Source organism: Coloeus monedula (assembly GCF_965178545.1).
Source record: "Coloeus monedula genome assembly, chromosome: 1".
Classification (NCBI taxonomy): Eukaryota; Metazoa; Chordata; class Aves; order Passeriformes; family Corvidae; genus Coloeus; species Coloeus monedula.
The window spans coordinates 490138-515301 of NC_138781.1; the positions used below are offsets into that span (position 1 = coordinate 490138).

A 25164-nucleotide genomic window follows, 5' to 3' on the forward strand; every position below is an offset into this window, starting at 1 on the left:
GAGAAGATTCACATTGTGGTAAAACTTCATTGTAGGGGCAGTTCTGGGGGACCCGCTGTGCAAACTGTAAACTGGGGGGGAGTGGCTCCAGCCCCTCGGGAACAGATCCCAACGCTCAGGACATCCCTGAGGAGCTGACAGGGATGCTCGGGAGCAGATCTGTCCCCAAAATCCAAATCCAGATCTGTCCCCCCTGTCCTATCTGGAGCCCTGGGTCCAGAGGGAGCCCCGGGTCCAGAGGGAGCCCCTGGAGCTGTTAATGAGGCTGGGGCAGTGCAGCCACCCTGCTGGAGCCCCAAATCCTGCAGGACGGGGCCAGGATCCCTCTGAGGGCAGCTCCATGTTCCAGGATCTCCATGAGGGCAAAGGCTGGTGTTCTTGGGCCCCTCCAAGGGCAGCTCGAGTCCCCCTGGGGCGTGCCCGTGTTCCATGTCCCTTCCAAGGGCAGCTCCCTGTCCTGGGGTCCCTCCAGGGGCAGCTCCATGTCCCAGGATCCCCCTGGGATCAGCTCCATGTTCCATGTCCCCACGGGGGGCAGCCCCACGTTGCCCCCTGGGGTAACTCCGTGTCCCAGGGTCCCCCCGAGGGCAGCCCCAAGTTCCACGCGGGAGCAGCTGCGATCCCCGGGCTCCCTCAGGACGAGTCCCTGTCCAGGCTGCAGCCCAGGGCCTCGATGTCGCTGCTGATGTGGGAGATCATCCGGTCCCACTCGTCCTCCTCCGAGGGCACCGACTGCTCGTCGGAGCTGCTGGCGGCGCCGGTGCCGTTGGAGGCGGAGGCGGCGCCCAGGGAGCGCCGGTAGCGGCCGAAGCTGTCCGTGATGATCCCGCGGCCGTCCTTCACCCCGATGGTCTCCAGGAAGTTCTCGAAGTGCTGGCTGTCCTTCTCCGGGATGAAGGGACGCAGGCCTGGAGCCGGGACACAGCACGGGCGCGGCTCGGGGCGGCACGGAGAGCGCCCAGGACAGGTATCCGTGGGGATTCCTCACCTGGATGCCATTCCTGAGCCTTCCAGGAGGGCCCACGAGTCTCTCTGGGAGGGATGGGGACCTCCAGGGCCCCTCATTTGTTCACACCTGAGACCTGCAGCCACCGCTCACTGAGGCCAAAATCCGCCTCAAGTGGGACTTTCTGAGCTCCAAACGATCTAATTCCTCACCCGGCATCTTGCTCGGCTTTGCTGAGCTTATCCTGATAATTTGTCCCATCAGGGACATCTGTTCTGTCCCCTCAGCATCCCCAAGGGCCAGTGGGCCCATGTGAGACCCTCTACTCCTGTCCTGTAGGGATTTTAAATTCCCGACTCCTTTTCCTTGGACATCAGAGGCCGGGTGAGAGGCCCCAAGTGCAGTCAGACACTGCGGCTGTCCTGGGAAGATTTTGTATTCCTGACCTGTTTTCCTAAGATATGAGAGGCCAGGTTGTTTAAAGTATCCCTGGTCTGGAGGAGGTTTCCTGGCCTGGAGATTTCCAGGTCTGAATTAAATTCCCTGGCTCTGGAGGAGGTTTCTAGGTTTGGGAGAGGTTCCCAGGTCTGGATTAGGTTGCCTGGTTCTGGAGGCAGTTCCCAGGTGCTTCATAGCCAGGTGGGAGCAGGGAACAGCTCCAAGGAGAGACTGAAGCTGTAGGATGGGCTGGGCTGGATGGACCAGCTGCCCTCAGAATGAGGAATCTCCACAGGAGCGATGGACTGGGATGTTCCTCCTCTCCTGCTGGCACCCCAAGGCCTTCCTGTGCCCCCACCCCTTCACCCCTCAATCCCATCCCTCAGCTCCGGGTTCCTGGCTCTGGAGCCGTTTGAGCACTCACCCAGGAGCAGGAATTTCCTGCTGTCCCCGTAGAGCTGCTTGAGGTTGATGCAGAACTCATGGATGGAGGCCCCGTTGCGGTACTCGTGCAGCAGCATGGCGAACTGCTGGATCTCCTGCGAGGACAGCTTCGTGCGGAGCTGCGGGGACACGGCCCTCATGGCACCCTGTGCTCGGGAAGGGGCGCTGGGAGGCTTGGGAATAGTGTTGGAAGGGCCAGGAACCCGATGGGAAAGCTGGGATGAGCTGCGGGGGTCGCTGGGACTGTGACTTGTGGAGTCTTGGGGTATGAGGGGACTTGGACACTGGGAAAGGGAAAGGGGGGGATGCTCCTGTGGGAGAAGGAAAGAGTCCAGAGGAGGCTCTGGAGCTGCTCCTGGGCTGGAGCCCCTCTGCTCTGGAGCCAGGCTGGGACAGCTGGGAATGTTCCCCTGGAGAAGGGAAGGACACAGGGAGAGCTCAGAGCCTCTTGCAGGGACTAAAGGGGCTCCAGGAGAGCTGCAGAGGGACTGGGGCCAAGGCCTGGAGGGACAGGACACAGAGAATGGCTTCCCACTGGAAAAGTGGTGATTCAGATGGGATACAGGGAAAAAATTATTGGCTGGGAGGGTAGTGAGGGACTGGAATGGATTTCCCGCAGAAGCTGCAGCTGCCCCTGGATCCCTGGAAGTGCCCAAGGCCAGGCTGGATGGGGTTTGGAGCAACCTGGGATTGGATCACCCTTACAGCCCCTTTCCCACCCAAACCATTCCACGATCCCTCCATCAGGCCCTCCAAGCCCAGCGTGACTGGGAAGGAGGAGGATGAGCTGCTCCTCCAGCCCCTTCCCTCACTCTGGGGCCTGATCCCACATCCCACCGTCATCATGTAGTCCTGCAGCAGCTCGGTGGCCGTGGTGCTGAGCTCGCTCTCGCTGGCCGTGGTCACGTGTGGGGACGGGCGCGCCGAGAAGGACGACGGGGACGTGTCCCCGGCCTCCAGGGTGTCTGCAAAGGAACTGACACCGAGCACGGGTGAGTCCTCCAGAGCTCCTCGGGGTGGTGGTGCTGGGATTTTTGGGTGGCTTGTGCAGGGCCAGGAGTTGGGCTCTGATGCTTGGGGTCCCTCCCACCCCAGGATATTTCATGATTCTGGAAGCCCCCAGCTCCTGAGGGCACCCCAGGACTCCCAGGGAACCAAATGCTGTTTTGGTGACAGTGACAATGGAGGCCTGCGTGGGGAATTATCCCTCTGGCTGCTTCCTCACTGGGAATAACACAGGGAAGAACCCCCAGGCACCGTACCTCGGGCTTAAGTGCGCAATTTTCAATAATGTTCATAACTCCTCCATGTTAAACATTCCTGAGTATCCCTCTGTGTTGGCTATTCCAAGAGCAACCCTCCATGCTAACCAATGGTTTGTGTGTTAGGATTTCACCCCACAAACACTGTCGATGTTTCCAGTGACCCAGGAGGGAAAAGGTTCCCAAATAACAAGTTTTTGGGGAAAACCCTTCTCCCAGCTCCAGCTGGACCCCAGCCTGTGACCCCGTGCCCTGCTGACACAGGGACTGCTCACTGTGGATGTGACTCTCCCTGGAATGCTGAGCACAGAACAATCCAGGCCCAGACAGGATCTGTGCCAACCCTGCTGAGGCCCGGCCGGGCTCAGCTGAGATTCCTGATGTGCCAGCGGATCCGGGTTAATCCCGGCTCCAGGGGCCACGGATCACTCACAAAGTGCTGGCGTCCGCCTCGAAGGGCTCCTTCACATCCACTTTGGTGGAAGAGTCATCTGGAGGGAAAAAATTTGGGAGATGGAATGTGAGAGGCACAAACTCGGTGACTTCCCAAGCCAGAAGAGACACAAAGGAATTCCTGACTTGGCCGGAAGGGGAGAGGCCAGGAATGAGTGGCAGGATGAGAGGAAACGGCCTCAGGTTGTGCCAGGGGAGGTTTAGGTTGGATCTCAGGAAGGCTCCTTCATGGAAACAGTGGTCAGGCATTGAACAGGATGCCCAGGGCAGGGGTCGGTCCCCATCCCTGTGGATGTGGCACTTGGGGACACGGCCAGAGGTGGCCTTGGCCGTGCTGGGGGCTGGGCGGGCTTGGGGGTCTCTGAGGCTGTTCCAACGTCAACCATTCCTGGCTGTGGCTGTGTCTGGCCCTGGAGAGGTGCTGGGTGTGGGGAGCAGCCCAGAGGGCAGCAGGGCACACGCACCGCTGTGCAGGGACAGGTGCCGCGTTGGCGTCGAGGCGCCGTCGAAAATGGCGCGGTCCAGGAAGTCGATGGTGGACTCGGTGTAAACAATCTGGAAGACTTGGCTGAGCAGGGAGCACAACTCCTCGGCACCCACCTGGGAACGAGCAGGGAGCTGTGGCAGATCCCAGAGGGAGATCCCCTCTCCCTTCAGCTCCATGGGATGGGGGAACAATGAGCTCCATCACCTTCCCGGCATCCCAGCCCTCCTGCCCCCAGCAGCGGGAGCTGGGATGCTCCAGCATCAACCCAGGAGCCCCCCACATTCCATGCCCAGGCTCCTCCATGCAGCTCCCTGGGGTTTTGGCTCATCCCAGAGAGGTACAGGTGCCCCAGGGAATGTCAGGGCTGGAAATGAGTGGAGTGAAACTCCACCCTCAGTGGAGATAGAGAGGCTGGGACTGGAATCCCTGTATCCAGACACTGGATGAAACAAATTCCCAGGTCAACACAGGGGAAACATCCCGATCAGCAAAACCTCATTGTGGAATTGTCCTCACGGATTCTGGGCTGCTGCAGAAGGCTCTGGCCGACAGGAACCAAGGGAAACAGTTCCTGGAGACCCTCTCGTATCCCAGGGTTGGGACAGGGATCGGGAACCCCTCTCCAGGTGCTCCAGCAATGCCCAACCACACCTGGCATCCCTGTATCTGGGCCTGTGTCCCACGAGGTGTGGGAGCGCAGGGAATGATCCACACATGCCACAGGACTCGGCCAGAAACCTCCCAGCAACCCCAGTGACTCTGAGCCCATGCTGAGGTGTTCCCAGGGTGTCCATGGAGCGGTGGGAGCTGTACCTTGTTCTCCGTGGCCAGGACCACCAGGCAGCAGGACTCCAGGGGCCCCCCGGCGCTCTCCGACAGCGAGCCCGACGTCAGCGCCTTGGAGCCCTCGGCACACAGGCTCTGGCTCGGCGAGATCCCGGGATCCTGAGCTGAGGGGAGAGGAGAGGTGAGGGAAAGGCAGGACAGGGAGGGGAGGGGAAGGGGTCCTGTAGGTGAGAAAGAGCCCTGAAGCAGGAGAATGGGGTGAAAAGCCTCCAGTTTGGAGCTGCTTTTGACAGCTGTCTGGCTGTTTTCACAGTGCAGAATTCCATCACCAGAATTCCAGCCCCTGAGGCATTCATTCCTTTATTCCACAGCCTGTCCATGGGGTTTGTTGTCAGATAAATCCCTGGCTCAGCCCTCCCCAGCTCCCCATTCCCAAACCATGCAGGTGTGACATGCACAGAGCTGCTCAGGACAGGGAATGAGGTGTCATGGAACCCTCATGGAATGCTTTGGGTTGGAGAGACCTTGAAGACCACCAAGCCCCACTCCCTGCCATGGGCAGGGACATCTCCCACTGTCACAGGTGGCCCCCAGGGGGACAATCCGAACTCCATGGCCACAACTCACCTGTCTTGAGCACGACCAGGTGTGCAGAGTCATCCCGGATGTAGGACACAGAGGCGATGTCGTGGATGGGCACCCTGAGGATCAGGTCCTCCCCGTCCCTCCACACCAGTTTGATGTTGTAGGCAGAGAGGCTGATGACGGCGTCGTGCTCCGGGGTCAGCTGCCCCGGGAGCTGATGGGCTCTCTGGAACACAGGGATTCACATGGATTTAGCCATGGAATGGTTTGGATGGGAAGGAGCTTAAGGATTATCCAGGTCCCTACCATGGGCAGGGACACCTTCCACTATCCCACGGTGTTCCCCATTCAACCTGGCCTGGAACCCTTCAGTGGATGGGGCAGCCACACCTTCTGTGGGGAATGCATTTGAGTCCCACACCGCCCTCCCAGGGGTATTTCCCCTTTGGGAACAGCTTTCCCTCCCACCAGGGAAGAGCAGGATGGAGGCCCCAGCCCGGAGGAAGCTTGGTGAGCTGGGATTTCTGCCTGCTGGGAGTCCCGGAGCAGTCGAGTGCTCACCTTGGCATTGTCGATCAAGTGCAGGATCTCCGTGCGGCTGGAGGGGTTCAGGTACCCTGGGATGGAGGTGAGCTGCCCTAAATACTGGGAGAGAAGAGCCAAACCGTTACCACAGCACAGACACAATCCTGGACATGGCAGAATGAGTCATGGAGATGCTCCAAGGAAAACCTGGAAATGGGTGAGAGGTGGGAACGTGGGTGGAAAAAAGAGGCTCCACAGAAACCTCAGAGCCCCTTCCAGTGCCTAAAGGGGCTTCAGGAGAGCTGGAGAGGGACTTTGGACAAGGGGAATGAGTTCCCAGTGCCAGCTGGGATATTAGGAAGGCATTCCCAATGCTCAGGGCCCTTGTGGATACCTTGACCTCCTTCTCGATGTAGTCGTGGAGCAGCAGGTCGGGCTCCACGCGGTCAGGCAGCGCCACCACCACCGTGTGCAGCGGCCGCCGCTCCGTCACCTTCTCCTGCGCCTTCTTATCCCGGCCCTTCTCTCCCTTCAGGAACACTCGCTTGAACGGAGACACAATTCCAGGCTGGGGAGAGGAACACCGGGATCGGGGTGAGAAGGGGGGTCTGGCACCAGAACTGGGGGGTCCAGCAGCCCCAGCCCCTCCTGCCCAGCGACCCTCAAGCCCATCCTGCTGGTTTTGCCCCACGGACGCGCCAGGTTTGGAGCTGTAAATCCATGGCTTTCCACAGAAAACCCTTTTCCTGGGATACAACACAAGAGCTGAATGTTCCCACTACCAAAATATGGTGGTTTTCCCTCAAAGTCACCGTGTTCAACCTTCCAGGTAAGAAAAATACAACTCTTCTATGCTACAACATATTCCAGGTGAAGAGCGGGTCCAAAGGCACCCTCCACAGTTTTGTACCTCCCTGAGGATCTGCTACAGGCAGGAATGTTCCAAGGAGACCCCAAATAATGAGAAAACGACCCAGAAAGTGGAAAAATGGGAAATTCCAAACCTGAAGTGCCGGGTTTGGAAAACCACTGGAGCCAACACACAGGCTCCCAGCTGTCCCTCGGCATCAGCACGGGAATGCCACGTGGATCTTGCCAAGCTCCACGCCGGATAAATGACTGGGAACATCCCCAGACTGCTCCAATTCCAGGTTTACCAGGTGGATGTTTGGAGTAGACAGACCCATGGCTGGATCTAGGAACTCCTTGGACATGTGGCTCCAATGTCCCATTCCCTGCTTCCCACCCCTCAGGACAACCACATCCTGCCTTTCCTGATCCTCGTGAGCAAGAGAGAAGAATATGGGATCCAAAGGGGCAGAGAACATGCTTCCAGTGGTGAATTAATTAAGTATAAACCAAGGAAAAGCTCCTGGAACACTGGGAATTACCAGCTCACGAGGACATTGAGGACAGCTCAGCCTGGAAAAACATCCCTTGGATCAGGAAGATAAAAATAAAGGGATCTTACAGGACAGAGAGGAGAGGAAGCAGCTCCACAGCCCTGCCTCAGGAGCAGCAGCGTGGATTTTTGGGAAGGATCCCAACACAGAGCGTCCAGGAGAAGGACTCCATGATCCTCGATCAGGATATTCCATAATCCTGCTGAGGGGCTGGGATGCTGGAGAGAAGGAAATCCCGGACACAACAGGTCTGTTTACCGAGAACAGAGGTGTGGGGACTCTCCAACTCGGGGATGTCCCATCTGGAATCTTGCCTGCCAGTGCCTAAGGATCCAGCTCCATAGGAATCCTTCAGGAATCCAAAGCAGAGCAATGCAGGAACGTGCCACTGGGATCGAGGTCGTACCCAGATGCTTCCCCCTCCACCAGGTAGGATCCAGATCCACCCCAATCCAGAGAAACCCCCCTTTCCCCCCTAGGATGCGGCTGCATCTGTAGGGCCAGGATGATCCCCTGGCTGTCCTGGACGAGGAACTGGGGGCTCCAAACCCGAGGCGGAGGCACCTCCGGCTGTGACGCAGCCTGGAACTTTTTCTGCTTTTCGGGGCAGCCCAAACCCCAGCACCCACCTCGTCCTCCATGGAATTCCCACCAGGAGAGCAGGACCGAGCTGTGCCGGGGGAGCCACGGGGGCCCTGGGGAGCGTTCTCCTTGTTTTGGGGGTGCCGGAACCGAGGCGTTTGGGGCCGGAAGTGCCACGGCCACAGCTTCCTCTGTCCCACGTGACAGATCGAGCTGGGGAGGGAACCAGGGCTGGGGCATGAGCCCATTCCCTGCTCCCATCCCGCCTCCTGCACCCCTAAATCCCTGTGAACGCCCCAAATCCTTCATCCTTTGCCACCAGAAGGGAAACCCCCCATCCCAAGGCACGTTGATCCCTGGTTTCTCTTCCAAGCTCAGAGCTGTTTTGTTCCAACACCTGGCTGGATCCCAGGTGCTGCTCCCAGAGGCTTTTCCAATCTTAATGATCCCATGGCCCACTGAGTCCATGGGATGTAAAGCTTCTTCCTGCCCAGAGCAGCTGTGGCTGTCCCTGGATCCCTGGAAGTGTCCAAGGCCAGGCTGGATGGGGCTTGGAGCAGCCTGGGACAGTGGCAGTTCCTCCACCACCCCAATTCCTGATCTCCCAGCAAACACATCTGCCCTGCCCCTGCATCCCACAGCACAGACACTCCAAAATCCACTTTATTCGGCCCCACAAAGAGCAGAGGGGCTCCAGCCCTGGAGCAGCTCTGGGGCCTCCTCTGGGCTCTCTCCAGCAGCTCCAGGTCCTGGTGCTGTTGGCTCCGGGGCAGCTCTGTAGGTGGGGTCTCACCTGAGTGGGCAGAGGGACAGAATTCCCCTTTCCTGCTGCCCACGCTGGGGCTCAGCCCAGGGCACAGGGCTGGATATTCGGGATAACAAAGGAATTTCAAGAAGAATTTCCCCCAAAGATACAACTCCGAGCTCAGCAACTCCATGGTTTAGGAGGGAAATGCTGAAGCAGCTGCTGGAAGAGGCAAAAGGCACCAACCTCAGTTATCCAGGGCATCCCTGAGCTGGAAAAGCTGGGAATTCCATGCTAACAGCTGAATACACAGAGAATTCCCTCAGGGAAACCGTGCAAGCTTTGGCTCACTGGCAGCCGCTGCACGGATTCCAGAGTCAGACCAGCAGGGAAATCATTCCCAGAAAATCCACCCCCACCCACACTTCTGGGCACGCTGGGAGCACCCATCCTCACCTGAGGCTCCCAGGTGTAACACCAAGTGCTGCCAGCCCTGGGCAGGTTCCCACGGCCCAGACAGAATTCCGGACGGATCCATCCTGCCTCACAAAACTTGTGGATAATGGCTTTTTACCCCAGGACAGCTCCACAATCCCACTGCGATAGCCACAAGTGAGATCCAGGGAACGTGAGCTCCTGGAAGGAGTTCCAGGGCTCCAGTTTAAGCCAGTTCAGACTTTACCCAAAGCCAGGCTGGGATTTTCCTCGTCGTCCCAACCAAACCTGCCCTGAAATCCCTTTGGATCAGCACTGAGAGAACTCAATTCCTCCATTTCAGCCCAGAATGCTGCTGGAATGATCCACAGAGTGGGAAAAGCAGGAAAAAGAGTCTTCCCTGCAGCTGGAACAGGTGAGGAAGACAAAGATGGATCTTCCCGTCTCTGTAGCCACATGTATCCAGGTTTAACGGTGATCCACAGGCAGCAGCTCCAAGGGTTAGTTACCCACCACAACGATGGAAAACCTGCTCTGAGGAGGCTCCATAAGGCCATGGATCAGCCCAGGAGATGTCACAGCCAGGCCACTCCCCGGTCCCCAGCTCAGCCCCGCTCCAGAGGGACTCGGGGAGCTCCTGATCCATCGGGATCAGGGACACAGAGAACACAAGTGGCATTACCCAGGTGGGATAAGAGGGGTGGGGGAACCAGCCCAATGTGTCCCTGGGGAAGGGAAGGAGGGAATGATCCATGCTCTTCCCAGTGCCAGGAAATAAAGTGGGATGCCCCAGGTGAGACACACCTGAGCTCAGCCTCAGATCCCCTGGAGCCTTGGGCAGGATCATCCTGTCTCCAGGTGGAAAATTCCTCCCCCAGTGGTGCTGCTGCTCCTGCAGCATCTCCCGGGGTCACCTGATGGCATCATGGGGCTTTCATTCCCAAATCTGACTGTCTGGGAAGCCTGGATGCCAATTCCCCAAAAATCCCACCCAGTTTTACTCATTTTGGGAATGTTTTGCTCAGCTCCAAGCAGAGCACCAGCAGGAACCTGCTGCCACCTCCCGGGGTCCCTGCGAGGCCAGGGACTCCCAAAATATCCAATTTCTCCCCAAAACTATGGGATCAAATCCATCCTCCCGCTCCAGGCGTGCAGAGCAGCTCCGGCTGAGCCTCTCCCAGAGGACACAGAAATGGGTTGAAAGGAGGGAAATGAGGGCAACACAGGCACGGTTGGAGCAGTCGACCCCGGGAGGCATAATAAAGGCATAAAGCAATGGATGTATAAATTAAATTAATTTGTATCAGTAATAATTTAAACAAATTAACAAACTCATAAATTAATCGCTCCATAATTAACAACCCTATCAATTAATAACCTTCTCCAACCCCACAGTCAGAGCGGGAGGTTTATGGGTGGGTGCTCTGCGTACACCCCTGGGCCGGGGCTGCGGGCAGATTCTCCCGGGAAGTGGAGATCGGGTAACTCCCGGGAACGGGCTCCGGAAAAGCCCCGGGAGGGCTCCCGGCCGGGCTGAGAGACCCTCGGGGGGGCACAGCGCGACCCCCGGCTGTCCCTCTGCCCCCGGACCCCCGCTCTCACCTTCTTGCCCTTCTTGCCCTCCTCCTCCATGGCTCCGGCGGCGGCCCGGGCCCCCCCCGGGGCATCCCGGCCCGGGTGAGCGGCGGGGCCTCAGCGCGCGGCGGCGGCGGCCATGGCCCGCCCGGTTCCCGCTCCAGCCCCGCTTCCCGCTCCCGCTCCCGTTCCCGCTCCCGCTCCCGGCGCCGCCTCAGCGCCCGCGGCTCGGCCCCGCCGCCATCTTGGGCGGCGCCTTCCCGTGACGTCATCGCCCCGCCGCCGGGGGGAGACGAGCGCGGCGCGCCTGCGCCAGACCGGCGGCAGCGCAAGCCACGCCCACCGCTGAAACCACGCCTTCATTTGCATAAGACTGACGACCACGCCCACACATCGAGACCACGCCCCCTTTCTCCGCCTCCTCGGTGATGTCATCTCTGCGGTGACGCGCACCGCCCTCGGGCCACGCCCCCCTCCCTGGCCCCGCCCACCCCGTGCTCTGCACGGGCTGACGCCATCACCACGCCGCGTCGCGACGACGTCATCAGGAGGTGCGCGCTTTCTCAGCCATGGCGGCCGCAGGAGCAGGTGAGGGCGGCGTGGCGGCCCGGCTGTATCCGCCGCCATCCGCGGCCACCCGCCGCCATCCGCACGCGGGGCCGCCACCGCGAGCCGCGGGACCACCGATGGCTCCCGGGGCCGCGCGCGGTGCGCCGCGTCCCGTCCGTCGGGCCCCGCCGCGATCGTGAGGGGCCGCGGGGCGAGGTGCGTTCTGGGGAGGGCTCCCGGGGGTGTCCTGGGGTATCCCGGGGCTCGAGGCTACCCCGGGAGCGGTTTCCCGCCGCAGGCTCCAGCATGGGGGGGCCTGGCGTGGCCCCTGCCATTCCTGTAGCGCTGCCAGAGCATCCCGGGGTTGTTTGAGGCCTCTCCCGGCGCTTCCCGGGGGCGGTCATAGAAGCCCCGGACATGCCCGGGCTGGGGAGGGAGCTGGGCGGGACATGGCGGGACTGGGGGAGCCCGAAACACCCGGGCGTGGGGTCGGTGACATTCCTGCCTTTTCCCGTTCCAGGCTCCTGCTCCGAGGATCCAGAGGGATTCAGGAAGCCACCAGGAAGAAGGAAGTGGATTCAAGGCGCCTGACACCGTTTTTAGCCTAATTTTGATTAATTAAGGCTACCAAGGCCTCAGTCCCTCGTCTCCCGGGGCTGAAATCCCGCGGGAATGCCGTGACCTGGCACATGGAGCTCTGTCGTGGCAGGACTTGTTCATCGACACTGCCTGCCCAGGTGAGGGTCAGCCCCAGCTCTGCCAGTGCTCCTTGGCTGCCCAGGGGGAGTCTCTAGGGCTGGAATGCCATGGGAATGCTGGGGAGTTTGGCTCCTGGGAGCCCAGGTGGGTGCTGGTGTCACATGGGCTGCGGAGCCACGTTCCTGGGCTGTCCCCGTGTCCCCCCCTTGCTCCAGCAGGGCATTCCTGGGGTGACACCAACCTGCCAGTGCTTCCTGGGGCTTCTGGAGAGCCCGGGATCTGCCGTGTCCAGGTGCCCACGGCTCTTCCTGCCGCAGGCTCCAGCATGGGGGGGCCTGGCGTGGCTCCCACCATTCCTGCAGCTCTGCCAGAGCATCCCGGGGCCGTTTGAGGCCTCTCCCGGCGCTTCCCGGGGGTGGTTATGGAAACCTCGGACATCCCCAGGCCCAAGGAGTATTTGGGGAAAATGGTGGGGGTGGGGCAGGGGCAGCACGGTCAGTGACATTCCCGCCCTTCCCAATTCCAGGCTCCCTCCATGGTGATCCAGGAAGCCACCAGGAAGGAGAAAGTGGGTGCAACAACTTGTCACCGTAATTAACGCAGTTCTGGTTAATTAACGCTGCCAAACCCGGCACAAGGTGCGTGCTGGGTGCCACCTGCCAAGGCCTCGACAGCCTGTCCCACCCTTCCCAGGCCAGTGCTGTTATCCCATGGGGATGTATCCAGTGGCCGTGGATGGAAGGAGAAGCTGGAGCAGCGTGGCAAATTCCCTGTGGAAGAACAAGGATTCCATGACACCAAAATCAGGGAATTAAACACAAACCTGTAGGTTTTCCATGTTTTGATTCCAAAGCTTTTTTTCTTTCCATTTTAAGTAAAAAGGGAGTAAAATGGGAATTCAGTGGGAGGGGAAGGAGGTGCTCCAGGTGCTGGAGCAGGGACCCACCCTGTGTCCCCAGTGCCACCTGGACTTGCTGTCCCCATGTCCCAGGTTCAGGTGGCCCCTGTGGCCCCATCTCCCTGAACCACAGTGTCCCCAATACCCAGTGTCCCAATGTCTGTGGGTCCTGGTGTTCCCATGTCCCAGATCCTGATGGTTCCAGTGCCTCTGTGCCCTGCTGTCCCCGAGCCCCAGTGCCCAGGATAACCAGAGTCCCGATGTCCCTGGGTCCTGATGTCCCCGTGTCCCTGTGCTTGTGTCCTGTGTCCCCAGTCCCCGGTGTCCGTGTGGCTGATGAGCCGGACAGGCTGCCCAGGAGGCGGGGCGCAATTCCCAGCTGGAAGAAGGCGGCTCTGGTGTGCTGCTGGGAGCTGCTGAGGAGCTCCCCCTGTACCAGAACCTATCAAACCGTTCCGTTAGTGGCTCAAATAATTACATTAATGGATCAGTTAATTAGTGGAGCAGATAATTACATTAATGAGTTAAATACATCAGTGGAGTATTGTAGGATAAATCCCCATTACTCTGATTGATCCACGTTGTTGGAACAGCCCTGGGGGGAGAACGAGGCATCCCTGGGACCACCGAGGCGTCCTGGAGCCCAGAATGCACAACACGACACTGGGGGGACCGGGGGAGGTGGGGAAGAGGGTAATTAACGGGGTAATTAATTAACGGCACCCCGTTAGGGGAGGCCTTGAGGGGCTGGGGAGGGCCCGGGGAGCGCTGGTTGCCGCAGCAACCGCCCCGCCCCCCCGGGGGGCGGAGCTTCGCCGTGACACCACCCGTGTCCTCCAATCAGCGAGCGAGGCGTCTCCATGGTAACAGCGCTTGTCCCGCCCCGAGCGGGCGTGGCTTCGCCGTCACCCCTGGTTACGGGCGGGGCGTTGCCACGGGAACGGAGCCGGAAGTGTCGCGCGGACTCGGTGTCCCGTGAGCCCCCGCGCGCGGTTCCGGCGGGCCGGGCCGTGCCGGGATCGGGGCCGGGATCGGGCCGGGATCGGGGCCGGGCCGGGATGGAGGCCGTGCCCCGCATGCCCATGATCTGGCTCGACCTCAAGGAGGCCGGAGAGTTCGCCTTCAACGCCGCCGTTAAGAAGGTCGGGCCGGGGAAGGGGCGGCGGGGCCTGCGGGGGCCGGGAGGGGCCGGGGAGGGGCGGGGCGGGGCGGGGGGGTTTGGGGTCTGTGAGGGGCGGGGGGGGAGCGAGAGGGAGAGGTCTGGACTCCTTTGAGGTGCTCAGAGAAGGGGAAAAAGGCGGTCGGGATGCCTGGGGGGTCCCTGGAGCCGTCGGGAGTCGCAGCTGGGGGGGCTTTGGATCAGGACGGGGGCACGGGGGGCGTGAGATGACGGGACCCCCCTTCCCCGAGCCCACCGAGGGCCGGGGGATTCCGCCTTGTCCCCGCCACCCCCGTGGGGACCTGATTAATCAGTCACTTAATTAACAGCTGTGAACAAGCTCCACCCCTGCCCGGCGCTTCCCGTGCCACGGGATTTATGGATGGGGAGGATTCGGGGGGTCCCGCGGCGTTTGTGTCGCTCCCCCCGCGATTTTGCGGGGGCCGCAGGCGGCCCCTGGGAATGGCCCCACCCTGCCTCACCCTGGGGGCCGGGGGGACCTTCTCCCTGCCCAGAACTCCCTTTTCCAGCCTTAGCCCTTCCCTGATCCCATCCCGTGGGCGTGAAGCTCCTCCTTGGGAGCCACCCCAGCCCGGCCCGGTGTCCTCCCTCCCCATCAGCCTCTCTGGGGGCTGGAGGGGCTCCGGGCCTCTCACACTCTCCCCTTTTCCAGTTTGTTCTGAAGAACTATGGGGAGAACCCGGAGAACTACAACGAGGAGCTGCGGAAGCTGGAGCTGCTCCGGCAGGTGAGGGGGGACCGCCCGGGGGGCTCTGGGATGGCTCTGCCGACCCCCCCAGGCCGGGGGCTGGGCCTTGGCTGCTCCCCTCCCTCTCCTGCATCCATGGAGCAGCCCTTGGATGATCCCAGTGATCCAGGAGCTGTGAGCTGCTGGGTGGGGGGAGCAGGGACAACTCCTGGTGGTGGCCCTCGGGTCCCCAAAGCCCAGGGCGGTCCCAGCAGGCCCAGAGTGGGGGGGTCCAGACACCCCCAGCCCAGCACTGGGATTTGTGCTGAAGCAGGAGGGCAGGAAACCTTCCCAGGTGCTCCTGCTGTTCCCTCCTCTCCCAGTGTGCCCCAGGACACCCAAATCCCTGTGGTTCTCCCACCCCTGGGAGCTGTGCCGGGAGTGCAGAGCCTCCTTTTCCCACTCTGGATCCATAACGTGGCTCCCTCGGCCTCGTTTTTGGGAGAACTCTCCTGCTCCCGAGGTGTTCCCGGAGGCCTCGCCTCATCCCAAGCAGCCTCATGGTGCTGTTCCTGCCTGGAACGTGTCCCCAGAGCCTCTCCCTGTTCCTGTCCTGTTCCCAGAGCGCCGTCAGCGTTCCCAGGGACTTCGAGGGCTGCAGCACCTTGCGCAAGTACCTGGGGCAGCTGCACTTCCTGCAGAGCCGCATCCCCATGGGCAACGGGCAGGATGCCGCCGTGCCCGTCACCTGGTGAGGGGCTGGGGGCACGGGGATGGGGGCTGAGCCTGGCAGGACATGGCCGTGCCCATTCCCTGGAGAGAGGCTGCTCCAGGAACCCCCTGGGGAACGGGGTCCTGTCCTGGGTGGCCCAGGGGGGTCCCAGGAAGCCCCTGGGGGATGACAGTGTCCTGCCCGGGGTGGGACAGGGGTGGCCCAGCAACCTCCTGGAGAATGGGGTCCCCCACAGGGTGGGACAGGGGGATCCCAGGGAACCTTTGGGGAATGGGGTCCTGCACAGGGGGGTCCCGGGGACCCTTGGGGAATGGGGTTCCCTATAAATCCTCCTCCTGGAAGAATCCCTGGTTGCTCCCTGTCCTGTACCCCTTTTCCCCCAGGACTGAGATCTTCTCGGGCAAGGCAGTGACACATGAGGACATCAAGTACGAGCAGGCCTGTGTCCTCTACAACCTGGGTGAGTGCCTGGCTTCCCACAGGTTTGGGCCTCCCTGGTCCAAGCCCCCCTTCCTGGGGGTGTTGGGGTGTCCCTGCCCCACTGAGCCCCGGCCTGTCCCCACAGGAGCTCTGCATTCCATGCTGGGAGCCATGGACAAGCGAGTGTCCGAGGAGGTAACGACCCGGCAGCCCTCAGGGCCAGCCCTGTCCCTCCTGGGTGTGACAGGGCAGGGACTGTCCTGTGCTGGGCACTGTCAGGAACTGGAATCGGGACAGGTTTGGGGTCTCCAGGGACAGGACACTGAGGGGCTGGAGCATGTCTGGAGACGGCAGCGGAGCTAGGAAGGGGTGCAGCACCAGGAGGGACTGAGGGATGAGGAGACTCAGGGGGAACCTTGGAGACAGGAGAGGGCAGCTGGGGCAGGGGTCAGGCTCTGCTCCCAGGGAACAGGGACAGGAGGAGAGGGAACGGCCTCAGGCTGGGCCAGGGGAGGCTCAGGGTGGATATTGGGAACATTCCTTCCCCAGAAGGGCTGTCCAGCCCTGGCACAGCTGCCCAGGGCAGGGGTGGAGTCCCCATTGCTGGAGGGATTTAAAAGCCCTGTGGATGTGGCACTTGGGGACATGGTCAGGGATGGCCTTGGGAGCGCTGGGGGTTGGGTGGACTCCATGATCTGGGAAGTCTTTTCCAAGCCCAACAGTTCCATCCTCTCAGGGCATGAAAGTTTCCTGCACCCACTTCCAGTGCGCCGCGGGCGCCTTCACCTACCTGCGAGATCACTTCCCACATTCCTACAGCGTGGACATGAGCCACCAGATCCTCAGCCTCAACATCAACCTCATGCTGGTAGGCACTGGGGGCACTGGTGGTACTGGGACACCTCAGGTGTGTCCGTAGGGTTGGTGTTCCCTGAGGATCCCAGGACATGGGACCCCAGTGTCCCCCGAGGGGCTCTCTCCCAGGGGGAGAAGAAGGTTTTGGGATGCACTGGGGGATCGAGGAAGGCTCAGTGCCCTTCCTCAGGGCTGGGATTCCCTGTGCAACATCCACCCTGGGAAAGGGGCTGGAGCCAGTGGAACTGGGGACACTGAACATTCCCCTCTTGCCTCTGGCAGGGCCAGGCACAGGAGTGTCTCCTGGAGAAGTCCATGCTGGACAACAGGAAGAGCTTCCTCGTGGCCCGGATCAGTGCCCAGGTGAGCTCCAGGAGCTGCTCCCAGCACGGCCCTGCTCCTGCTGCTCCGAGATCAGGAGCTGGAGAGGGACTTTGGGCAAGGGCCTGGAGTGACAGGACACAGGGAATGGCTTCTCACTGCCAGAGGGGAGATGTGGGGGGAGTATTGGGAAGTCCTGGCTCTGAGGTGGGTGAGGGACTGGAATGGATTTCCCAGAGCAGCTGTGGCTGCCCCTGAATCCCTGGCAGTGTCCAAGGCCAGGCTTGGAGCAGCCTGGACTGGTGACAGGTGTTGCAGCGATGTCACCAGTCCCTGGCTCTGGTCCCAAACGCATCCCTGAGTTCCCCCAGCCATTTCTCTGGGTGATCCGAGTCCTGGGGCCGGTGCTGGTGATTCCTCCTTCCGTGCCCTGCTCTGGCCCCCCTGGGATCCGGCATTCCCAGGTTCTCCCCTGTCCCTCTCCACAGGTGGTGGATTACTACAAGGAGGCCTGCCGGGCGCTGGAGAACTCAGAGACGGCCTCACTGCTGGGCAAGATCCAGAAGGATTGGAAGAAACTGGTTCAAATGAAGATCTATTATTTTGCTGCTGTGGCCCATGTGAGTGGGGGGAACTGGGGCTGGGGGGGCTCTCCCTGTGCTCCCATCCCACCTCGGGATGCTCCTGCCAGCTTTGGAGCAGCTCTGGACACTCCCCGGGTTTTTCCTCCTCCTCTCAAAGCTCTCCCTGGAGTTACAGAGCTCTGATCCCAGTTTTTTTCCAGCTGCACATGGGGAAACAGGCCGAGGAGCAGCAGAAGTTTGGGGAAAGGGTAAGTGGGGCCGTTTCATCCACTCCAGCCGTGGTCCTGGGAAGGGGGTCGGGTCCTGGAAGAGGCTGCGTATCCACAGCCATGTCCTGTGTGCTGCCAGGGCCTGGGTGCTCTGGGAAAGCCGTGGGCAGCTCTGGTGTCCCTGTGCAGAGCCAGGACAGTGCCTCCCATGCTGACCCCAATTCCCGCTCTCCTGCAGGTCATCTACTTCCAGAGCGCTCTGGATAAGCTCAACGAGGCCATCAAGCTGGCAAAGGTGTGTTCCCAGCTGGGCCCTGGGCTGCCAGGCTGGCAGGAGGGGGACTGGGATCGGTCTAGGAGGCTCAGCTGCCTCCAGGCCTCTCTGCTCGTGGCAGGAGCGCTTGGACAGCAATTCCCACTCTCAATTCCACAGGGGCAGCCTGAAACCGTGCAGGAAGCTCTGAGGTTCACCATGGATGTCATCGGTGGGAAGTGAGTCTGTGGGGTGCCCTAGGGTGTATCCATCCTTTTCCAGGGGTCAGGAATGTTGGTGGACAGGGAGCCTGGGGAGCGTTCCCACTGTCCGGACATGCAGAGCCCAGCACTGCCCCAGGCCCTGGGGACAGATGGCTGCTGTGGGAATTGCTGCAGCAATCCCAGGAGACCCAGAGGGCTGAACCCATTGGGAGCGAGCTCAGGGGGCCAGGAATGCCCCCTGCTCCTTCTCTTCCAGCATCACTACCCATTTCCAGGTACAATTCAGCCAAAAAGGACAATGACTTCATCTACCACGAGGCTGTGCCCGCGCTGGACACTCTGCAGTCCGTCAAAGGTCAGGGGGCTTTGGGACCCCTGGGGACAGGGATCGGCTGGGATGGAGCGGGAGGATCCGTTTGGGAGCGATCCCAGCCCGGGGTGTGTCCCACAGGTGCCCCCCTGGTGAAGGCTCTGCCCGTCAACCCCACGGACCCCGCGGTCACCGGCCCCGACATCTTCGCCAAGCTGGTGCCCATGGCTGCCCACGAGGCCTCGTCCCTGTACAGGTGTGTCTGGGCTCCGGCCAGAGCACACGGGATGGGATGGGATGGGATGGGATGGGATGGGATGGGATGGGATGGGATGGGATGGGGGTCTGGAGCCTGGTGGGGATTTCCTGCACTCACAGAATGTTCTGTCCTGTCCTGTCCCGTCCCAGCGAGGAAAAGGCCAAACTGCTGCGGGATGTGATGGCCAAGATCGAAGCCAAGAACGAAGTGCTGGAGTACGTGAGGGGCCCGGCCCTTCCACCCCACGGGGTCCCGGTGCTCCCGAGCCTCTGTGAGGGGGGACACTGCCAACCCCTTAGGGGCCCCTCTGTGTCCCACAGCCAGTTCATGGACTCCATGCAGCTGGACCCCGAGACCGTGGACAACCTGGACATGTACAACCACATCCCGCCCGTGCTGATGGAGAAATGCGCCGCGCTCAGCGTGCGCCCGGACACCGTCCGCAACCTCGTCCAGTCCATGCAGGGTGAGGGCTCCAGGAGCCTGGGGCTGGCACTGCTCCCTGCCTGGGGCTGGGGGTTCTGGGGCTGGCACTGCTCCCTGCCTGGGGCTGGGGGTTCTGGGGCTGGCACTGCTCCCTGCCTGGGGCTGGGGGTTCTGGGGCTGGCACTGCTCCCTGCCTGGGGCTGGGGGTTCTGAGGGTGGCACTGCTCCCTGCCCAGGCTGTTGGGAATGTTCGCACCAATGGCTGGTTCTGTGCTGGCATAAATTCCTGAATCCCAAAGCATTTTCCCTGTTGGACGGGAGGAGGGATGACCCCAAGGGGATGGGTGCCCACGAGCCCAGCATGCCAACACCTGGGCTGCCGTGTCCCTGCCTCTGGCTGCCAGGTTTATTCCTGGAGCCGCTGTGTCCACACCTGGCCCAACCCCCACCAGCCCCCCCCCGTGTCCCCCCAGTGCTCTCCGGGGTCTTCACCGACGTGGAGGCGTCGCTGAAGGAGATCCGAGACCTGCTGGAGGAGGACGAGGCGCAGGAGCGGAAGCTGCAGGAGCTGCTGGGGAGGGTCCCGCCGGCGCCGGGGTCCCCCCCAGGGCTGGCCGAGGTGAGCAAGGAGTGCTCCAAGTACCTGGAGCTGCACGAGAAGGCGAGTTTCACCAACACCGAGCTGCACCGCGCCATGAACCTGCACCTGGGCAACCTGCGCTTGCTCGGCGGCCCCCTGGAGCAGGTCCGGGCCGCGCTGCCCACCCCCACCCTCTCCGAAGGTGAGTCCTGGCCCGGGGGGCTGGAAGAGGCAGGGCTGTCCCCCTTGTGTCCCCCCAGGGGAGTGGCAGTGCCCCTAGGCTGGGGAGGAAGGGCTGCCCTCCCTGTGCCCCCCTCGGTCCCCGTGTGTCACCTGGCACTGGCACCGTCTGTGTGAGGGGGGTGGGGGCTTGTCCCCCGGGAACGTGCAGAGTGGGTCCTGTTTGGGGACAAAGGGGACAGAGTGTCCCAGCCAAGGCCTGGCTGCGCAAATCCCACCCCGCGGGTTCCCTGCGGTTCCTCGGGATCCGGCCCCGCCCCTGACCCCGCCCCACCTCCAGACGACAAACAGGTGCTGCAGAACCTGAAGCGGATCCTGGCCAAGGTGCAGGAGATGCGGGACCAGAGGCTGTCCCTGGAGCAGCAGCTGCGGGAGATGATCCAGAAGGACGACATCACCACCTCGCTGGTCACCACCGACCGCTCTGAGATGAAGGTGGGCTTGGGACACCCCCTGTGTCCCACTCAGGGACCGCTCTGTCCCAGGGCCCTGCAGACCCTCCTGTGTCCCCTCCCGTGTCCCGGCAGAAGCTCTTCGAGGAGCAGCTGAAGAAGTATGACCAGCTCAAGGTGTACCTGGAGCAGAACTTGGCTGCCCAGGAGAACGTGCTCAAGGCCCTGACTGACGCCAATGTCAAATACGCGGCCGTGCGCAAGGCCCTGGCCGAGGTGGAGCACAAGTGAGTGGGGAGGAGGGGTCCCGCTGCCCTGGGGGGTCTCAGTGCCCAGGAACAGCCCTCACTCCGGGACAGGTGTGGGGCCACTGCCAGCTTCTCCTGTCCCACTGCGCTGCCAGGGCCGTGGTGGCTTTGTCCTGCCCCTGTGCCCATCCCAGCGGGAACTGGAGGGTCCCTCAGGTGCCTGGAGCCAGTGCCCGCCTTTACGCTGGCACTGCATCCTGCTGAGCCCTTCCGTGCCCCTCTCCCAGGTGGAACACAACCGTGCAGACCCTGGTGGCCTCCTACGAAGCCTATGAGGACCTGATGAAGAAGTCCCAGGAGGGGAAGGATTTCTACACGGACCTGGAGGGGAAGGCGGCCAAGCTGCTGGAGCGGGCGCGGGCCGCGTGCCAGGCCAGCGAGGCGCACCGGCAGCAGCTGCTGGAGAGGTGGGTGGGCACAGACCCGGGCTGGGGGGCCACTGAGACCCCCGGGGGGTGAGAGGGGCCTGTGGGAGCTGTGGGTGGTGGCCTGGGGGGCTCCTGGGGCCCATGGGGCAGTGGTAGGGCAGCACCTGGCCCCACACTGAGCCCCCCTGCCCCCCCAGGGAGCTGAAGAAGCAGCCGCCCCCCCGGCCCACGGCCCCCAAGCCCCCCCTGCAGAAGAAGCCACTGGAGCTGGAGGCCGGGGGCCCCGAGGCCGCCGAGTTGGGCTCCCTGGTGCTGTCGGAGCTGCCGGAGGAGCTGCGGAGCCTTCCCCCGGAGCTGCTGCCCGGGCCCCTGGCCCAGCTGCCCCCCCCGGCGCTGGCCGCCCTGGCCGGGGGGCTGCGGGCCCCCGAGCCCTACATGCTGCCCGGGGGGGTGGCCAGCGCCCCACTGCCCCCCCTGGCCCCCACGCCCCCCTTCCCGGGGCACTACCGCCTGCCCGGGCCCCCTGCCGTCCCCAGCCCCTTTCCTCCCACCGGGGGCGTCCCGGGGCAGCTCCTGCAGCCCTCGGCCCCGGCCGGGCCCGCCCCCAGCTCGGCCGCCCCTCAGCTCTTCCCGGCGGCGCCCCTGATCCGCGCCCCGGGACAGCCGGGCTTTGGGGGGGGCCCCCACGTGCTGCCCCCGCACTCGTCCCCCCAGCACGGGCCCCTGCCCGCCCCCGCCTACGGCCTGGGCCAGCCCGGGGCAGCCCCCGGCCCGCTCCGGCCCCCCGTGCCCGGGGCAGCCCCCGTGGGTGCCCAGCCGGGGGTGGGTGGCCCCGAGCCCCCGGGCACGCGCCCGGCCACCACCACGGTGGACAGCGTCCAGGCCCCCATCTCCAGCTGCTCCGTGCCCCCCCGGGGACCCCCGGGCCCCTTCCTGCCCCCCCAGCGCCCGGGGGGCCCCCCGGCCCCCTTCCCCTACACTGCGGGGGGGGTTCAGCCCTTCCGGGCACCGGCTCAGGCCCCCTTTCCGCCGGCACAGCCCCCGCCCGCCTTCGCCCAGGGCCACCAGCACTTCCCCCCAGGTCCCTTCATGCCCCCGGGCCGAGCCCAGGCCCCTCTGCCCTTCCAGCAACCCCCCCGCGTCCCCCTGGCCCCCCCGGCCCAGTTCCCCCAGCAGCCCTTCACCGGTCCCGGGGGGCAGCTGCCCCCCCCGGCCCCGGGGCAGGCCCCGCTGCCCCCCCAGCTCTACCAGCTCCCCGGGCAGGACCAGCTGCCCCCCACGGGCCTCGCCCCGCACCCGGGGGCCGTGCCCTTCCCCAGGACCCCTGCCCAGAACGGCCCCCCGGCCCTGGGGGGGCTCCAGCCGGTGCCCCCCGGGTCCCCCGCGCTGCCCTTCTGCCCCAGCCCGGCCCCCCCCAGCGCTCAGCTGCCCCCCGGGACCATGGCCCTGGGCCCCCCCGCGCCCGCCCCGCCCAGCCAGGCCCCCTCTCCCGGCCCCGTGCCAGGCCCCGTGGTGGTCCAGGGCCCGCTGGTCCCGTCCCCGGCCCCGTCCCCGTCCCCAGCCCTGCCCATGCAGCCCCCGGCGCCGCGCCCCCCTCCCGCGCTGGCCCCGCCGGGCGCCGGGGACTCGCCGTTCCCTCGGCAGAGCCCCTGCCCCGCCGACCTGCTGTCGTCCAGCCCCGAGAGCCAGCCCGGCGGCTCGGCCGCGCCCGGGGGGCTGCTACAGCCCACTAAGGCGGGGCTGCAGGAGGGGCAGCGGCCCCGGGCCGTGCAGCTCATCGAGGCCGACCCGTACGCGGAGCCCGAGCGCGTCCGGCGGCTGCTGGCGGAGCTGGAGCAGTTCCGCGCCCTGGCCGAGCGGCTGGAGCGGCCCGCGCCCGGCGGCGGCTCCGAGCTGGACGCGCTCTGGAAGGAGCTGCAGGAGGCCCAGGAGCGCGACGCCCGGCAGCGCTCCATCGCCATCGCCCGCTGCTACTCCATGAAGAACCGGCACCAGGACATCATGCCCTACGACCGCAACCGCGTCGTGCTGCGCTCGGGCAAGGACGACTACATCAACGCCAGCCGCGTGGAGGACCTGTCCCCGTACTGCCCCGCCCTCATCGCCACCCAGGCCCCGCTGCTCGGCACCGCCGCTGACTTCTGGCTCATGATCTACGAGCAGAAGGTGTCCGTGGTTGTCATGCTCGTGTCCGAGCAGGAACTGGACAAGGTGCGTCCTGTCCTGGGTGCAGGGACGGCCGGGCGGGGCCCCGGGGTTCGGACACCCTACCCGGTGCCTGTGGCCGGGTGTCAGCAGGCCCTGTGGGTCCCGAGGGTCCCCGGGGTGTGCTGACGGCCCGTCCCGCGGCAGAAGGTGCTCCGGTACTTCCCGTCGGAGCGGGGCCAGCCCGTGGCGCAGGGCCCCCTGACCCTGGTGCTCACCAGCCTGCGCGTGACCCCCACGCACGTGGAGCGGATGCTGACGCTGCAGTACCGCGACCAGAGCCTCAAACGCACCGTGGCCCACCTCCAGTTCACCTCCTGGCCTGAGCTGTACGCGGGGGGCAAAGGGAGGGGGCTCCCGCTGGGGGAGGGTGGGGGGCCCTGGGAGCCCCGATCGGGGGGCAGGTCCGGGACCACAGCTCCGGAGTGGGGGAGGGTGTTTGGGCAGCCGTGACCCCTCCGGGGCGGGCTGAGTGCAGAGAACCCCCGAGCCAGTGTGTGCTCCCCACCCCCAGGGGCCTGCCCGACAGCAAGGGGAGCCTCCTGCGCTTCATCCAGGAGGTGCACGGCCATTACCTGCACCAGCGCCCGCTGCACACCCCCGTCGTGGTGCACTGCAGGTGAGCGGGGCCGGGAGCTCCTGGGGTGGGGGAGAAGGGCTCCCCTCTCATCTCCCGGGGCTGTCACGGCTCGGGGGTCTCTCCGCAGCTCCGGCGTGGGCCGCACCGGCGCCTTCTGCCTGCTCTACGCCGCCGTGCAGGAGGTGGAGGCCGGGAACGGCATCCCGGACCTGGCGCAGCTGGTGAGGCGGATGCGGCAGCAGCGCAAGCACATGCTACAGGAGAAGGTACTGCGGGGGCTGCACCCCCGGGCGTGGGGCAGGGGCTGCGCCCTCGGCTCTCACCGTGTCCCTTCCCTGCAGCTGCACCTCAAGTTCTGCTTCGAGGCCGTCTTGCTCCACGCCGAGCAGGTGCTGCTGCGCCACGGCGTGGGCGGCCCTGCCCTGGCCAAGCCCCCCAACAGCACCTCCCCCAAGGTGGGTGTAGGAGGGTGTCGGGGGCTTTTGGGGAGCTCTGCCATTCCCAGGGCTCACGGGACCGCTCTCCCCCCCAGCTCTACCTCCAGCAGGACCCGCAGGACCTGGTGCTGGGGGGGGATGTGCCCATCAGCTCCATCCAGGCCACCATCGCCAAGCTCAGCATCAAACCGGGGGGGCCCAGCACGGAGCCCGGGGAGGGCTGGGGGGTGGATCCTGCCCCCGTTCCAGACCCTGTGGATGCTGAGGTGCCGCTGGTGATTCCTGATGGCGTCGTGGACGGTGTTGGTGCCCCTGGCCCCGAGCCCCCCGCCCCGAGGCCGCCCCTCCCCGAGCCACCGGGTGACACTGAGAACAGCAACCACGTGGGGGGGGAGAGCCCCGAGGGGCCGGGGGGGCCGCCAGAGCCCCCCGCTGCCCCCCCTGCCTCCTCCTCCTCCTCACTGGAGCTCTTGGCCTCGCTGACGCCCGAGGCCTTCAGCCTGGACGCGTCCCTCAAGGGCAAACAGCGCATGAACAAGCAGAACTTCCTGCAGGCGCAGCCGGGCGAGGGGCTCCGGGGGCCCCGGCCCAGCGACGACCCCCTCAGCATGCTCGACCCCCTCTGGACCCTCAACAAGGCGTGAGGGGGGCGGGGGCCCCCCGGCCCCCAGCCCCACTTTGTTTGACTCCAGGTAGAACTGACTTTTTCAGCTATTTGCTACTAAAATAAAGCGAGTTTATCTGCAGGGCCGGGCCCTGGTGCTGCCGGGGGCGGGGGTCAGGGCTGAGCCAGGCTCGGGT

At 63.9% G+C, this 25164-nt stretch overlaps 2 protein-coding genes and 1 long non-coding RNA gene across 5 annotated transcripts; 2 read left to right on the forward strand and 1 right to left on the reverse strand.

Moving 5' to 3' along the window:
- Positions 1–13: 13 nt before the first annotated feature.
- Positions 14–10864, reverse strand: CCM2 (CCM2 scaffold protein). Its single transcript, XM_082277922.1, has 10 exons — positions 10694–10864; positions 6321–6494; positions 5963–6046; positions 5444–5627; positions 4844–4980; positions 4008–4143; positions 3524–3581; positions 2666–2804; positions 1809–1947; positions 14–908 (listed from the first exon to the last, which is right to left on the reverse strand). Exons 1-10 carry the CDS (start codon positions 10721–10723, stop codon positions 634–636), a joined length of 1356 nt encoding a protein of 451 aa, XP_082134048.1. The 5' UTR covers positions 10724–10864; the 3' UTR covers positions 14–633.
- A 358-nt stretch (positions 10865–11222) lies between these two features.
- LOC309579961 lies at positions 11223–12712 on the forward strand. Of its 2 annotated transcripts, none has more exons than XR_014226934.1 (3): positions 11223–11254; positions 11736–11952; positions 12441–12712. It is a non-coding gene; the product is annotated as an uncharacterized lncRNA (long non-coding RNA). The 2 variants fall into 2 exon arrangements; XR_014226935.1 differs by having other exon boundaries at positions 11244–11431.
- A 1094-nt stretch (positions 12713–13806) lies between these two features.
- Positions 13807–25109, forward strand: PTPN23 (protein tyrosine phosphatase non-receptor type 23). Of its 2 annotated transcripts, none has more exons than XM_082281352.1 (25): positions 13807–13954; positions 14645–14719; positions 15283–15410; positions 15776–15852; positions 15958–16007; positions 16549–16680; positions 16950–17030; positions 17477–17608; positions 17773–17820; positions 18020–18076; positions 18215–18273; positions 18534–18613; positions 18710–18824; positions 18977–19042; positions 19148–19293; positions 19706–20035; positions 20354–20508; positions 20601–20752; positions 21001–21180; positions 21339–23352; positions 23494–23675; positions 23861–23965; positions 24054–24192; positions 24268–24381; positions 24459–25109. In XM_082281352.1, the coding sequence occupies exons 1-25, from the start codon at positions 13871–13873 to the stop codon at positions 25005–25007; spliced, it is 5250 nt and encodes a 1749-aa protein (XP_082137478.1). In that variant the 5' UTR covers positions 13807–13870; the 3' UTR covers positions 25008–25109. The 2 variants fall into 2 exon arrangements, with proteins under 2 accessions (XP_082137478.1, XP_082137479.1); XM_082281353.1 differs by having other exon boundaries at positions 19727–20035.
- The last annotated feature ends 55 nt before the right edge of the window (positions 25110–25164 follow it).

What these genes read in the sequence shown, in the direction of transcription:
- CCM2 (XM_082277922.1), bottom strand. Translation starts at nt 10,723, where the DNA reads ATGGAGGAGGAGGGCAAGAAGGGCAAGAAG. An exon ending in CCTGGTCGTGCTCAAGACAG is followed by an intron (nt 4,981 to 5,443) that starts GTGAGTTGTGGC and finishes CTCTCCCCTCAG; the next exon opens with CTCAGGATCCCGGGATCTCG. An exon ending in CAGGAAATTCCTGCTCCTGG is followed by an intron (nt 909 to 1,808) that starts GTGAGTGCTCAA and finishes TCCCGGCTCCAG; the next exon opens with GCCTGCGTCCCTTCATCCCG.
- PTPN23 (XM_082281352.1), top strand. Translation starts at nt 13,871, where the DNA reads ATGGAGGCCGTGCCCCGCATGCCCATGATCTGGCTCGACCTCAAGGAG. An exon ending in CCGACCGCTCTGAGATGAAG is followed by an intron (nt 20,509 to 20,600) that starts GTGGGCTTGGGA and finishes GTGTCCCGGCAG; the next exon opens with AAGCTCTTCGAGGAGCAGCT. An exon ending in CCAACAGCACCTCCCCCAAG is followed by an intron (nt 24,382 to 24,458) that starts GTGGGTGTAGGA and finishes TCTCCCCCCCAG; the next exon opens with CTCTACCTCCAGCAGGACCC.